Source organism: Rhincodon typus, chromosome 5 (genome assembly GCF_021869965.1).
Source record: "Rhincodon typus isolate 14 chromosome 5, sRhiTyp1.1, whole genome shotgun sequence".
NCBI lineage: Eukaryota > Metazoa > Chordata > Chondrichthyes > Orectolobiformes > Rhincodontidae > Rhincodon > Rhincodon typus.
Genome location: NC_063336.1, coordinates 19,671,177 through 19,685,883, shown reverse-complemented (window position 1 = coordinate 19,685,883; position 14,707 = coordinate 19,671,177). Strand labels below are relative to the sequence as shown.

General features: G+C 43.0%; 1 protein-coding gene across 1 annotated transcript in view; it reads right to left on the bottom strand.

The window, feature by feature from the left end:
- The window catches only part of LOC109917016 (DNA polymerase zeta catalytic subunit), a 170,426-nt gene that overhangs the window by 25,612 nt on the left and 130,107 nt on the right, over positions 1-14,707 (bottom strand). The window contains exons 14-16 of the mRNA XM_048596685.1: positions 10,575-10,819; positions 9,185-9,293; positions 6,972-7,178 (exon numbers count right to left, since the gene is read on the bottom strand). Coding sequence (XP_048452642.1) covers positions 6,972-7,178; positions 9,185-9,293; positions 10,575-10,819 — 561 coding nt within the window. The remainder of the gene's footprint in view (positions 1-6,971; positions 7,179-9,184; positions 9,294-10,574; positions 10,820-14,707) is intronic.

Genomic DNA, 14,707 nt, shown 5'->3' with positions numbered 1-14,707 from the left:
TCCAAATGTCTTTTAAATGTTGTAACTGTACCTACATCCACCATTTCCTCTGGCAGTTCACTCCACACACGGGTCACTCTAAAAATGTTGCCCTTCAGGTCCTTTTCAAAACTTTATCCTCTCACCTTAAAAATATGCCCCCTAGTTTTGAACTCCCCCACCCGAGGGTAACAACTTTTGCTGTTCACCTTATCTATGCCCCTCATGGTTTTATGAACTCCTATAAAGGTCACCCCTCAAAATCTCCTACAGACGGGACGGAAGCTAGGGTGGTTGCATGCTCCTCATGTAGGATGTGGGAGGTAAGGGTCACCACTAGTGTCCGTGCTGACTTCACCTGCGAGAAGTGCACCCAATTCCAGCTCCTCTCAGACTGCATTAGGGAACCAGAGCTGGAGCTTGATGAACTCTGGATCATTCGGCGAGGCTGACAGGGTGATAGAGAGGAGTTATAGGGAAATAGTCACACCCAAGTTACAGGATAAAGGTAGCTGGGTGACCGCCAGAAGAGGGAAAGGGAATAGGCAGACAGTGCAGGGATCCCCTGTGGCCATTCCCCTCAAAAATAAGTATACTGCTTTGGATACTGTTGTGGGAGGACGACTTACCAGAGGAAAGCCACAGCGGCCAGGTCTCTGGCACTGAGTCTGGCTCTGTGGCTCAAAAGGGAATGGCGGAGAATAGGAGTGCGACAGTAGTAGGAGATTCAATGGTTGAGGGAACAGACAGGAGATTCTGTGGTCGCGAACGAGACTCCTGGATAGTATGTTGCCTCCCGGGTGCCAGGGTCGAGGATGACTCAGATTGAGTCTACAGGATTCTTAAAGGGGAGGGTGAGCAGCCAGAAGACGTGGTACACATCGGTACCAATGACATAGCTAGGAAAAGGGATGAGGTCCTGAAAAGTGAATACAGGGAGTAAGGTTGGAAGCTAAAAAATAGGATGAGCAGAGTAGTGAGGCCAGGAATAGAGAGAGAGTGCAGCTGAACATGTGGCTACAGAGCTGGTGTATGGCTTCAGATATTTGAATCATTGGGATATCTTCTGGGGAAGGTGGGACCTATACAGGAAGGACGGGTTGCACCTGAACTGGAGGGGCACCAATATCCTGGGCGGGAAGTTTGCTACAGCTCTTCAGGAGGGTTTAAACTAGTTTGGCAGGGGGATGGGAACTGGAGCTATGGATCAGAGGATGGGGTAGCTGGTGTACGGCAGATACAGCATGTAGAGAGTCTGTGCGGAAGGACAGACAGTTGAGAGAGCAAAGTTGCAGTCAGTGTGACGGGTTGAAGTATGTCTATCTTAACGTCAGAAGTGTCAGAAATAAGGGTGACGAACATAGAGCATGGATCAGTACTTGGAGCTACGATGTTGTGGCCATTAGGGAGACTTGGATATCACAGGGGCGGGAACGGTTGTTGGATGTTCCGGGGTTTAGATGTTTCAAAAGAAATAGGGAGGGAGGTAAAGGAGGTGGTGGAGTGGCATTGCTAATCAGGGATGGTACCACTGCTGCAGAAAGGGAGGTCGTGGAGGAGGGTTTGTCTACGGAGTTAGTATGGGTGGAAATCAGAAACAGGAAAGGGGCAGTCACTTTATTGGGAGTTTTCTTTCGACCCCCCAGTAGCAACAGAGACACTGAGGAACAGATTGGGAGGCAGATTTTGGAAATGTGCAGAAGTAACAGGGTTGTTGTCATGGGCGATTTCAACTTCCCTAATATAGACTGGAACCTCGTAAGTGCAAATAGTTTGGATGGAGCAGATTTTGTCAGGTGTGTCCAGGAAGGATTTCTGACTCAATATGTAGATAGGCCGACTAGAGGGGATGCCATTTTGGATTTGGTGTTTGGCAACGAACCAGGCCAGGTGTCAGATCTCTCGGTGGGAGAGCATTTCGGTGATAGTGATCACAACTCCCTGACCTTTACTATTGTCATGGAGAGGGATAGGAGTAGATGGTATGGGAAAGTATTTAATTGGGGGAGGGGGAATTATGCAGGAACTGCGAAGCATAAATTGGGAACAGATGTTCTCAGGGAAATGCATGACAGAAATGTGGAGGTTGTTTAGGGAGCAGTTGCTATGAATACTGGATAGGTTTGTCCCACTGAGGCAAAGAAAAGATGGTAAGGTGAAGAAACCTTGGATGACAAGACATGTGGAACTTGTAGTCAAGAGGAAGAAGGAAACTTACTTCAGGTCGAAAAGCAAGGATTGGACAGGGCTCCAGGAAGGAACTGAAGAATGGACTTAGGAGAGCTAGAAGGGGGCATGAAAAAGCCTTGGCAGGTAGGTTTAAGGAAAACCCCAAGGCATTCTACACTTATGTGAGGAACAAGAGGATAGCCAGAGTGAGGGGAGGGCCAATCAGGGATAGTGGAGGGAACATGTGCCCAGAGTTGGAGTTGGTAGGGGAGGTCTTTAAATGAATACTTTGCTTCAGTATTCACCAGTGAGAGGGACCTTGTAGTTTGTGAGGACAGCGTGAAACAGGCTGATGTGCTCAAACAGGTTGATGTTAAGAAGGAGGATGTGCTAGAAATTTTGAAAACATGAGGATAGATAAGTCCCCTGGCCAGATGGGATATACCCAAGGTAACTATGGGAAGCGAGGGAAGAGGTTGTTGCACCTTTGGCGATGATCTTTGCATCCTCACTGTCCACTGGAGTAGTACCAGATGATTGGAGGGTGGCAAATGTTATTTCCTTGTTCAATAAAGGGAATAGGGAGAATCATGGGAATTACAGACCAGTCAGTCGTATTTCTGTGGTGGGCAAATTATGGGAGAGGATTCTGAGATAGTATTGATGATTATTTAGAAAAGCACAGTTTGATTACAAATAGTCAGCATGGCTTTGAGAGGGGCAGGTCATGCCTCACAAGCCTTAATAAATTCTTTAAGGATGTGACAAAAGACACTGATGAAGGTAGAGCGGTGGATGTGGTGTATATGGATTTTTAACAAGGCATTTAATAAGGTTCCCCATGCTAGGTTCATTCAGAAAGTAAGGAGGCGTGGGATTCAGGGAAATTTGGCTGTCTGGATACAGAATTGGCTGTCCAATGGAAGACAGAGGGTGGCAGTAGACGGAAAGTATTGAGCCTGGAGCTTGGTGACCGGTGGTGTTCCAAAGGGATCTGTTCTGGGACCTCTGCTTTTTGTGATCTTTATAAATGACGTGGATGAGGAAGTGGAAGGGTGTGTTAGTAAGTTTGCTGATAACACAAAGGTTGGTAGAGTTGCGGATAGCGTGGAGGGCTGTTGTAGGCTGCAACAGGACATTGCCAGGATGCAGAACTGGACAAAGAAGTGGCAGATGGAATTCAACCTGGAAAAGTGTGAAGTGATTAATTTTTGAAAGTTGAATTTGAATGCAGAATACAGGATTAATGGCAGGATTCTTGGCAGTGTGGAGGAACAGAGGGATCTTGAGGTCCACGTCCATCGATCCCTCAAAGTTGCCACTCAAGTTGACAGGGTTGTTAAGAAAGTGTACGGTGTGTTGGCTTTCATTGGCAGGGAAATTGAGTTTAAGAGCCGAGAGGTTAAATTGCAACTCTGGTAGACCACACTTGGGATATTGTGTTCAGTTCTGGTCGCCTCATTATAGGAAGAATGTGGATGCTTTAGAGAGGGTGCAGAGGAGATTTACCAGGTTGTTGCCTGGACTGGAGGCCCGGTCTTATGAGGAAAGGTTGAGGAAAGCTAGGGCTTTTCTCATAGGAGCAAAGGAGGATGAGAGGGGACTTGATAGAGGTGTACAAGATGATGAGAGGCATAGATAGAGTGAATAGCCGGAGACTTTTTTCCCCAGGGCGGAACTGACTGTCACAAGGGGGCATAATTTTAAGGGAATTGGAAAAAGGTATGGGGAGATGTCAGAGGTAGGTTCTTCACACAGAGTGGTGGGTGCGTGGAATGCACTGCCAGCGATGGTAGTTGAGTCAGATACATTAGGGACATTTAAGCGACACTTGGATAGGCACATGGATGATAAAACAAAGAGTATGCAGCTTAATTTGATCTTAGAGGGGATAATAGGTTGGCACAACATCATGGGCCGAAGGGCCTGTACTGTGCTGTACTGTTCTATGTTTCTACAGGCGCCAGTGAAAAAAGTTCCAGCCAACCAATCCTATTTTTATATAACTCAAACCCTCCATTTCAGCAATGTCCTGGTAAATCTTTTCTGAACCCTCTTCAATTTAATATTATCCTTTCTATAACAGGGTGACCAGAACTGCACAAGTACTGCAGAAGGGGCCCCACCAACGGTCCGTACAACCTCAACACAACGTCAAACTTTTTTTTTTTAAAAACACAGTGGCTCATGTGTGAAATGAACTGCCAAAGGAAGAGTCATGTGGATAGTTTGAGTAAAGGCCATTGAAGTGTTCTGCTATGCTGCTGCATCCAGTCACGAACAGTGGTGGATAATTTAAACAACTCACTGGAGGCAGCTCTACAGACATCCTCAGTGTTACTAATGGGGGAGCCCAGCACGCCAAAGCAAAAGATAAGGCTGAAGCATTTGTGATAATCATGGATGATTCATCTCGGCCTCCTCAAGAGGACCCTTGCATCACAGATGCCATTCTTCAGCCGATTTGATTCACTCTATACAATATCAAGAAACAGCTGGAAGCTGTGGGCTATGGCAATGTTCTGGCACTAAGACCGACTTGCTGTGCTCAATGTGCCGTGCCACTAACCAAGCTGTTCCAGTACATCTACAACACTGGCATCTAGCCGACAAGAGTGGAAAATTGACCACGTATCTCCTGTACACAATAAGCAGGACAAATCCAACCTGACCGATTAGTGCCCCATCAGTCTACTCTTTATCATCAGTAAAGTGATGGAAGAGGTCATAAATATTGCTATCAAGCAGCACTTGATTAGCAATAATCTGCTCATTAATGGTCAGTTCAGGTTCCACCATGGCCACACAGCTCCTGACCTCAGTACAGCTTTGGTTGAAACAGTGACTGAAGGGCAGAATTCCAGAATTGGGCAGTTTTCCACAACAGCAAGGAGGTTACAGTGAAGATGTTAGTTAGGTCACAACTGAATTATTGCATACAGTTTTGGTTATACCACTATGGGAAGGATGTGATTGCTGCTACAACCCACTGTGTTAGCACACTGGGTATTGAGCCCAACTATTCCCAGCATTGTCACAGAACTTAGCCATTTCATAAAGTATGAAAAGTTTCCCAACTTACCTGACTTTCAGAGACTGATTATTAGAAAGCGAAGACCAAGTTTCTGGACTGAACAAGAATGATTACTTCTTTTAAGTAATTAGACTCAATGTATAGACTAACATTTATAACCTGTCGTCCTATAACATTACTAATTAAAACTCTAATCCCTTAATAAACTCTCCAAACAGATAGGGTTAAATAGACTATGGATAGAGAGGAGAAAATGGAAAGACAGTAGTTCAACGGTCTTTGTTCCCAGCTGCTGTTGTTGAGATGATCTTTATGACTCTTCTGCTGCTCAGCGCATTGCTTCAGTAGTCTTTCTCTGGATGCTTCTACTGGTTGGTAGGACGCAAAATGTTCTGACTTGTCAGTTAAAAGTCACAGCTTACAGCAACTGTTGCAGAAAGGATAAACTGAGTTCCTTAAGGATTACAGTGATTGCTGACTGCAGAGAACAGACAGAGGCTACAACTAAGCTGGGGGGAGAACTGAAAATTTCTCTTGCTCTAATATATTTCTTGTTCCAAACTGTTCAGTTACCCAAGAACCAACGCTTTTGCTAGAAAGTACAAAGGTCTCGGTCATTGGTTGGTGGGCTAGTGACCAGTTATCAATCAACTGTTTATTGGCAGTAAAAGCTGTGTTGTACATCCCCTCTGTTCCAAATTGTCTGTAACTCAACTCTTCAATTATTGTTTATTCAAACAGCTGTTTATACAATGGCTGGCATGGATGTCAGCTCATTTGGTTTTCAAAACTGTAGCACCCTTCATTTTTAGAATAGATCTCTCTCATTTCAGTGCACAATTTATTTAAAAATATAAAAACGTACAGTCCTTACAGTGCAGCAGAGGTGATTCACCAGGATGTTGCCTGGGCTGGAGTATTTCAGCTTTGAAGAGACACTTCTGGCTGCTTTCCTTACAGTAGAGAAGGAAAAGTGGGGGTGGGGCAGAACTTGGAGGTGTACAAAATTATGGGGGCCTATGGTAGAGAGGAAGAAATATTTCCCCTTAGATTAGAGATCACTAACTGGGAAACCTAGATTTAAGGTAAGGGCAGGAGGTTTAGAGGGTATCTGGAACGCACTGCCGAAAAAGGGCATTATGGTGATAACCATCACAACATTTTCATAGTATTTAGATGAACACGAAGTGTCATAGCAAACAAGTCTATGGGCCAAGTGCTGGAAAATGGTACTAGAATAGATAGTTGCTTGATGACTGGTGCAGACACAATGGTCTGAGGGGCATCTTCTCGTGCTGTAAAACCCTGACTCTACAAAACACAGGCCCAGTTTGCCCAATATCTCATCATAGGACAGGCCGGCTGTCATGGGAACAAGCCTGATGAACCTTTGCTGCGCTTCCCCAATGGCACTAATAACCCTCCTGAGATTAGGAGGCCAAAGCTGCGTACAGTATTCCAGGTGAGATCTAACCAGGCTTCTGTACAATCGAGGTAAGATTTCATTACGCTTGTACTCAAAACCTCTTGTAACAAAGGCTAACAATCCACTAGCCTTCCTAATAGTTTGCTGCAATACATTATATATAAAATAATTAGTACTCTATAATTGCTTACAATGTTACAACTTAGAAACAGGTCATTCTGGCCAAATAAAGCTTTAAGTTACTAAACAAACATGCACAAAATTTTACATGTGCAGCCCACATTGGGTTCAATTGGAGGCTTTTAATTAATTTAAAATTGAAAAATCTTAGGAAAATGTACAGCCTCTGTATCATTAAAATACCTCAACACATGGCATTCTTCCAGAAAAGTTAGCAGCAGTGTAACCATAAGTGAAGTTGGCGATGAGCTTTAGACCCAGCTGTCGAGCATGAAGCAGTTTTGTAAGGGCTTTGTCCTTCTTGTGGGCTTTCATCACATCTTTCACCATGATTCTGGTTTTCAGTATCTCTTCAAGCATGCTTGGTAACACACCTTTCCGCACAGATGGCTACAACAGCAATATCAACACAGGTTTATGAAAATGCTGAATCTAGAAAAGCATTTAAATCTTGCTTCACACCAAATGAGCAGGTCAACCTTTGTTTTGCAGTTTTCTTTCATTTGAATTAACCAGAGCCAAACTAATACAACGTATAAAATTTACAGCCAAGGTATAGACCATTCAATAAACAGGTCTGAGATGGTGTTTATACTCGTCTCCTCCCTCTTAATTTAATCCTCTGTATATTCTTCTATTCCTTTCTTCATGTGCTTATTGAGCTTCACTTAAATGCTATTTGCCTCAACGACTAGTGGTAATGCATTCCACATTCTAAATAGTGTGTGTAAATGAAGTTTCTGTAAGTTCCTTAGATTTAATAAAGACCCTTAAATTTTGGTCTCACACAAAAGCAGGGACACTTCTATGTCTGTCCGACCAAACCCTTCCTTATTTTGAAAAGGGCCTCAATCAAATCATACATTTATTCAGTTGGAGACACAAGAGACCCAAACTATCCGGTCTACACTGCGCTAATTAAAGTAATTAGCGCTGCCTGCACAGCTGCTGCTGTTTAGTAGTCTGTGGTACATTGCTGTTTCATGCCAGAGATAATTCATTTTCTTATAACAAAGTTCCTAAGGAAGATATGCAAGCAGGATCAATATTTTCTGCATATTTGCACCCTATCTTCTGCATATAAAATTGACATTTTCCTAGCTAACATCAGTTCTGAGGAAAGGTCACTCGATCCGAAACGTTACCTTTGACTTCTCTCTACAGATGCTGCCAGACCTGCTGAGCATTGAGCAATTTTGTGTTTTTATTTCGGATTTACAGCATCCACAGTTCTTTCTGTTTCAATCTATTTGTGGGTGGCATGGTGGCACATCAGTCAGCACTACTGCAACACAGTGCCAGGGACCCAGGTTCAATTCCAGGCTTGGGTGACGGACAGTGTGCAGTTTGCATGCTCTCCCCATGCCTGTGTGGGTTTTCACCAGGTGCTGCAGTTTCCTCTCTCAGTCCAAAGATGTAGAACTTAGGTGGATTGACCATACTAAATTGCCCCATAATGTCCAGGCTAGAAGGATTGGCCATGGTAAATGTGGGTTTATGGTAATAGGGTGGGATGCTTTTTGGAGGGTCAGTGCAGATTCAATGGGACGAGGTGCCTCTGTCTGGACTGTACTGATTCTATGATTCTATTTCTTCACAGATCTTTAAAAAGAGGAAAGACACACTCTTCACCTACACTTCTTGATATTTAAATATTATTGTGAAAGCTTTAGAAATAGAAGTTTGTAAAATAAAGTTTAGGATCAGCAATATACAAACCGGTGACATTCATGTTTTGAAACTGGGCTACTGATTGACCTTCTTAGCTGAAATCTATTCTCAGGCTTGGTTTGTCCCAGCAGTCTGCTTGATCAGATCCTCAAATATCCACTCCATACACCAAAACCACTCAGCAGCAGTAATGTGCATTACCAGAGAATGCACTGCAAAAATTCAAAGATCCTTATCCAAATCCACAACCACTTCTTTGTAGAAGGACAAGGGCAGCAGATACATGGGAACACCGCCATCGGCAAGATCCCCTCCAAGCCATTCATCATCCTGACTTGGAAATATATCGGTGTTCCTCCACTGTTACCGGGGTTGAAGTCCTGACATTCCCTCTCTACTGGCATTGTGGGTCAACCTACAGGATATGGACCACAGTGGTACAAGGCTGCAGCTCACCACTATCTTCATAAGGGCAACTAGGGACAGGTAATAAATGCTAGCCAACCAGCGATGCCCATGTCCTATGAGTAAATAAACAAAAAAGGTGATTTGGTTTCAGCTCACGGTAAAAAGTATCTACGTTGTCAACAGCACCTTGCAACCCAGGTATTCCAATCAATAATTCTAACAATAAAAATGCATTCAATATTCTTAGAATGACTTTACAACATATCTCAATTAGTTTTACCTTCAATACTATATATCGAGAAGACTTTAAGTCATACCTTAACAAAGGCCACTCCATTTGGTGATATAGTGATGTCATTCCAAAGCCGGTGAAGTAACTCTGGAGGCACTTTCTGCGAAATGCAGCCAAATTTAAATTCTTCGTCTCTGATAAAAGAAACAAGGAAAATTTTGTTTTTATTCGTGGTAAATAACATCAAAAGTTTCGCTCTTGCGCTGCCAGTGCACAACCACACTTTCTCCAGCGGACAGATCTGATACATGGGAGCCAAGAGAATAGCAAAGTCAAAATGAGAAAGTAATTGCATTTTCACTATCATCTTTCTCATATTAAGAGGCAGCAGTGAGAAATGACTTGCGGATGCAAACTAAACTCAGGTATTGAAACATTGCAGAATACTGGTGAATCGCACTAGATTGTACCACACCGAATTGGTCTTCCTCTCGGTTTTGAGCAATTGAGACTGTGGGCTGGGTAGTGACAGATAGCTCAGCAGAGCAGAAACATTTTCTCACTTACATTTACACCTCCATCATTTCTATACCACCATTATCACTACTTTTATCTTTTGCTCTGGGCATCCTCACCATCTGTTCCACTTGCTCCTCTTCCCCCCTCTGTCTAAAGCCTAAAAAAATTTCCAGCTCCTTTCGGTTCTGAAGAAGTTATATTGGACTCAAAACGTTGACTGTTCCTCTCCACAGATGCTGCCAGACCTGCTGTGCTTTTCCAGAATTTTGCTTTTATTATCGTGACAGATGATACTTTTGAGATAACTTCCAAATCCTCAAAATTCAAGTATTTCAGGCATGAAACTCAACTTTCCTTCCACTCTAGAAGAAACTACTGGCAGACATATTCATCAACAGACTGGTGCAAATATTTTAAAAATAATTTCGAGAATTTTCGTCATCGCAATGTTGAAAAAGCAGCAAACTGCGCAGGAATCGTGCTGTAAAGTTTTACTAATTTAAGATTAATTTCAAAGGGCTTAGGTGCCTCTCTCTAGCTGAACGTAGCTGCGCAACAGCTGATATATTAAAATTATGTTATTGTTGATTTTAAATCACATCTTAAAATCCTCACCTGGAGGGTATTTTAATTACAATGTATTTTGAGTTATATAGCTAATCTTCACTTTTTTACTATAAGGTGAACCAACTTCTGTTGCATTATGTAGGTTGTATCATCTATTTTCTTTTGAATTAAAGTAACAAACATAATATTGCAGTCTATGTCGGCAGAATGTGCGTCAGCAGCAAGCTTCCATAGATTCTGTTACTGCCCAATGTGGAACAAACTTCAAGGTACTCCAAAAAAAAAGAGAAACAGCTGTGGTTTAAACATCATCTTTTTTTCTGAACCACCTGAATCTAGTCACAGTTCTTTTCGATGCAAAATACAATCAGATAAGCAAAATGTCTTACTTTCCAAGGTAGTCAATATTACCCAGGCATGTAGAGTAGCAATAGTTGTAAGCTATAATAATAGAAGGGTACAGGGACTGAAAATCCAGAACCAGGACCGAGTTGCTATAGAAGCGAGATTCGGGCTCCATCACAAGAGGAATGCACTGAGGAGCTCTCATATGAGATCGCTGTTGGATACTGGGAGTTACAGCTATGTAGTTCATTGGCTTGGCAAAACGCAGCATCATCGACTCCACACGATACTGCAAAACAGGAATGCAACACAAAGAATTGCTCAACCAAAACAAAACTCTTTCAAGTTGTGTATAGTTTCTTTCTTGTTCTTTCTCACGAAGAAGTGTTGACTAACCAGACCTGACACCCTTTCAGAATGGTGATATTCTTTGAATGGCTGGGTTGCAAGTGCTGGCATATGTTAGACAAAGGAGAGCCAATGGACATTATCTACTTAGACTTCCAGAAGGCCTTTGGCAAAGTACCACACAGGAAGCTGCTGAGTAAGATAAGAGCCCATGGTGTTAGAGGCAAGGTACTAGCATGGATAGAAGATTGGCTGTCTTGGAGAAAGCAAGTGGGGACAAAAGGCTCCTTCTCAGGATGGCAGCCGGTGTTCCACAAGGGTCAGTGTTGGGATTTTCACTTTATACATTAATAATCTAGGTGAAGGAACTGAGGGCATTGTGGCTAAGTTTACAGATGATACAAAGATAGGCGGAGGGACAGGTAGTATTGAGGAGGCAGGAAGGCTGCAGAAGAATTTAGACAGGTTAGGAGAGTGAGCAAAGAAGTAGCAGATGGAGTACAATGTGGGAAAGCGTGAGGTCATGCGCTTTGGTAGGAAGAATAGAGGCATATTTTCTATTTCTAAATGGGGAGAAAATTCAGAACTCTGACGTGGAAAGGGACTAGGGAGTCCTAGTCCAGGATTCTCTTAAGGCAAACGTACAGGTTGAAGAGGATTTCACCTGATGATGGGGCAATGCTCCAAATGCTTGAGATTTCAAATAAACCTGTTGGACTATGACCTGGTGTCATGTGACTTCTGACTCAAGTACCTTTACACAGTCTTGACCCTAGCTCAAATCCACAATAGGCAATTTAGTACTAAGTTTGGAAGCAAGTTTACATAACAGTACATTAGTGAAGCCCCCTGAATGTGATGATTTTTATTTTGAGAATTTTGCACTGATACGAAGTGTATATTTCAAAGTTTAAAAATAATACTAATTCAGGGCAGATACAGCAGCTACAGCAGAATAAAACAGATATGAACATTTATCTTCCTCCAAAGCGAAACACGTTGACTCAGTCTGCTCAACCTGAGAAAGTCTGACGTGGATCAAGGTGAAACTATTTCCCAATGCCAAATTATGAGCAAGTTTTACCAGCAGCTCATATCTACTAAAAACTGGGTTTGAACAAAGAACAAAGCAGTACAGCACAGGAACAGGCTGTTCAACCCACCAAGCCTTCCAACACAGAATAGCTTTCTAAACTAAAAACCTTTCTACTCTCTGCAGTCCATATCCCTTTATTCCCTGACAACAAGGTGCAGAGCTGGATGAACACAGCAGGCCAAGCAGCATCATAGGAGCAGAAAGACTGACGTTTCGGGCCTAGACCCTTCATCAGAAATGGGGGAGGGGAAGGGGGTTCTGAAATAAATAGGGAGAGAGGGGGAGGCGGATAGAAGATGGATAGAGGAGAAGATAGGTGGAGAGGAGACAGACAGGTCAAAAAGGCGGGGATGGAGCCAGTAAAGGTGAGTGTAGGTGGGGAGTTAGGGAGGAGATAGGTCAGTCCAGGGAGGATGGACAGGTCAAGGGGGCGGGATGAGGTTAGTAGGTAGGAGATGGGGGTGAATGTAGATATTGTCACAGTTGGGGCCAAATTGGGAAGGCTTGAATGTGGATTGTAGGCCATTGGGGATGATCTGGTTCCGTAGGCAGGTACTAAGAAAGATGATGTGGCTGTAGTACCTGGTTTGCTTCAGGTCATGGTCGAGCAGTTTCAAGGCCGAAGAGATTACGAGAGAGTTGCAGTGGGGGAAGAGATCCCCTGAGGTTTGTCCAGAGGGAGGAGGGTAACTTCTTCAGGCTAGGCATCCTTAGAAGAGGCTTCGCAGTGGGGTTAAAATTGAATCAAAGATAGTGGGAACTGCAGATGCTGGAGAATCTGAGACAAGGTGCAGAGCTGGATGAACACAGCAGGCCAAGCAGCATCATAGGAGCAGAAAGGCTGACGTTTTGGGCCTAGACCCTTCATCAGAAATGGGGGAGGGGAAGGGGGTTCTGAAATAAATAGGGAGAGAGGGGGAGGTGGATAGAAGATGGATAGAGGAGAAGATAGGTGGAGAGGTACTACAGCCACATCACCTTTCTTAGTACCTGCCTACGGAACCAGATCATCCCCAATGGACTACAATCCACATTCAAGCCTTCCCAATTTGGCCCCAACTGTGACAATATCTACATTCACCCCCATCTCCTACCTACTAACCTCCTCCCGCCCCCTTGACCTGTCCGTCCTCCCTGGACTGACCTATCCCCTCCCTAACTCCCCACCTACACTCACCTTTACTGGCTCCATCCCCGCCTTTTCGACCTGTCTGTTTCCTCTCCACCTATCCTCTCGTCTATCCATCTTCTATCCGCCTCCCCCTCTCTCCCTATTTATTTCAGAACCCCCTTCCCCTCCCCCATTTCTGGTGAAGGGTCTAGGCCCGAAACGTCAGCCTTTCTGCTCCTATGATGCTGCTTGGCCTGCTGTGTTCATCCAGCCCTGCACCTTGTTGTCTCGGATTCTCCAGCATCTGCAGTTCCTACTATCTCCCTTTATTCCCTCATGTTTCTGTAAAGATGCCTCTGAAACATCACTATTGTGCTGTTTTCACCACCTCTTCCAGCAGCACATTCCAGGCACTTACCACCCTCTGTGTAAAAACTTGCCTCTCAAATCGCTTTTTAGCCTTCCCCCTTGTACCTTAAACCTATGTTGCCTAGTAATTGACATTTCTACCCTGGAAGACAGACAGTCAAAATTCATTTCACACACAACTTGTAAATTCAGAAGACGGTATTAACCCATTACTCTGAAATGTGTCACCAATCTTATTTTGTAAATGCTACTGGTTTGTTGCCACAGATAGCAAATTAGATAGGAACCATAGGTGGTAAGCCATCCCCAAATCTCATGACAAAGTTAAACAGATGATTAGAATCCAAACTAAGTCAAAACCCGTTACATTGGGTGTGAACATACACCAATGAACTACGGTGGTTAAAGGCGGCAGCTCACCACTGTCTCAAGAACATCTAGCGATGGGAAGTAAACGCTGAAGTAAACGAACAACACGAACATTCCATGAATGAACAAATACAAATGATTTACTGGTAGAAAGAATTCACCATTTGCAATGTTAAGGGACACTTTCAGTATTTGATCATTCTTTCAAGCAAGATGGCAATATTTTATACATCAGCTCTCATGTAAATTTCATCCAGCTCAACTCTCACACCAAGTTGTCTGCAGCTTTTCTGCTAAATTAAGTGTCCGCTGATTAAATGTCTATTTTTCTGGTTAGAGATCAGAAAATCAATATACATTTCTTTAGTAAACCTTTCATAGAAACGATCATATTCCCTAAATTTATGAAGTTTTTAAATAGTTTTTCAAATTAAGCCAAATAACCAGGAAAATAAAATGTAATTAGCATATCTATGGTTACTTATATTCTTTACAAACTGTAGCTCCACTATATTTTTGAATATTTTATATATTATGACTAACATTTGGGTTTCGACTGCTATGGACAGCATACTATACAAGTCTTTTGCAAGTATTTTATTAAATACTTAAATGATTTATTCATTTCAATGAGTACTTTTAGCTATGCACATCATGGATGCGAGGCAAAGGCAAGAAGTGAGGGAAAGCAATTTTCTTACTTCAGATGACTTTTGATCTCCTTTATTTCCACATTCATTCTGTTTTAGCTTGTTAAGAAACCAGTGATGTGCCATCAATTTACAATTGTAGAGAAGAGTTAGGATTAAATATTTATTTGTTCACACAGTGGACTTCTGCAGCATGAGAAACTTTGATAGAAGGAAAGACTGTTATATCTTCAT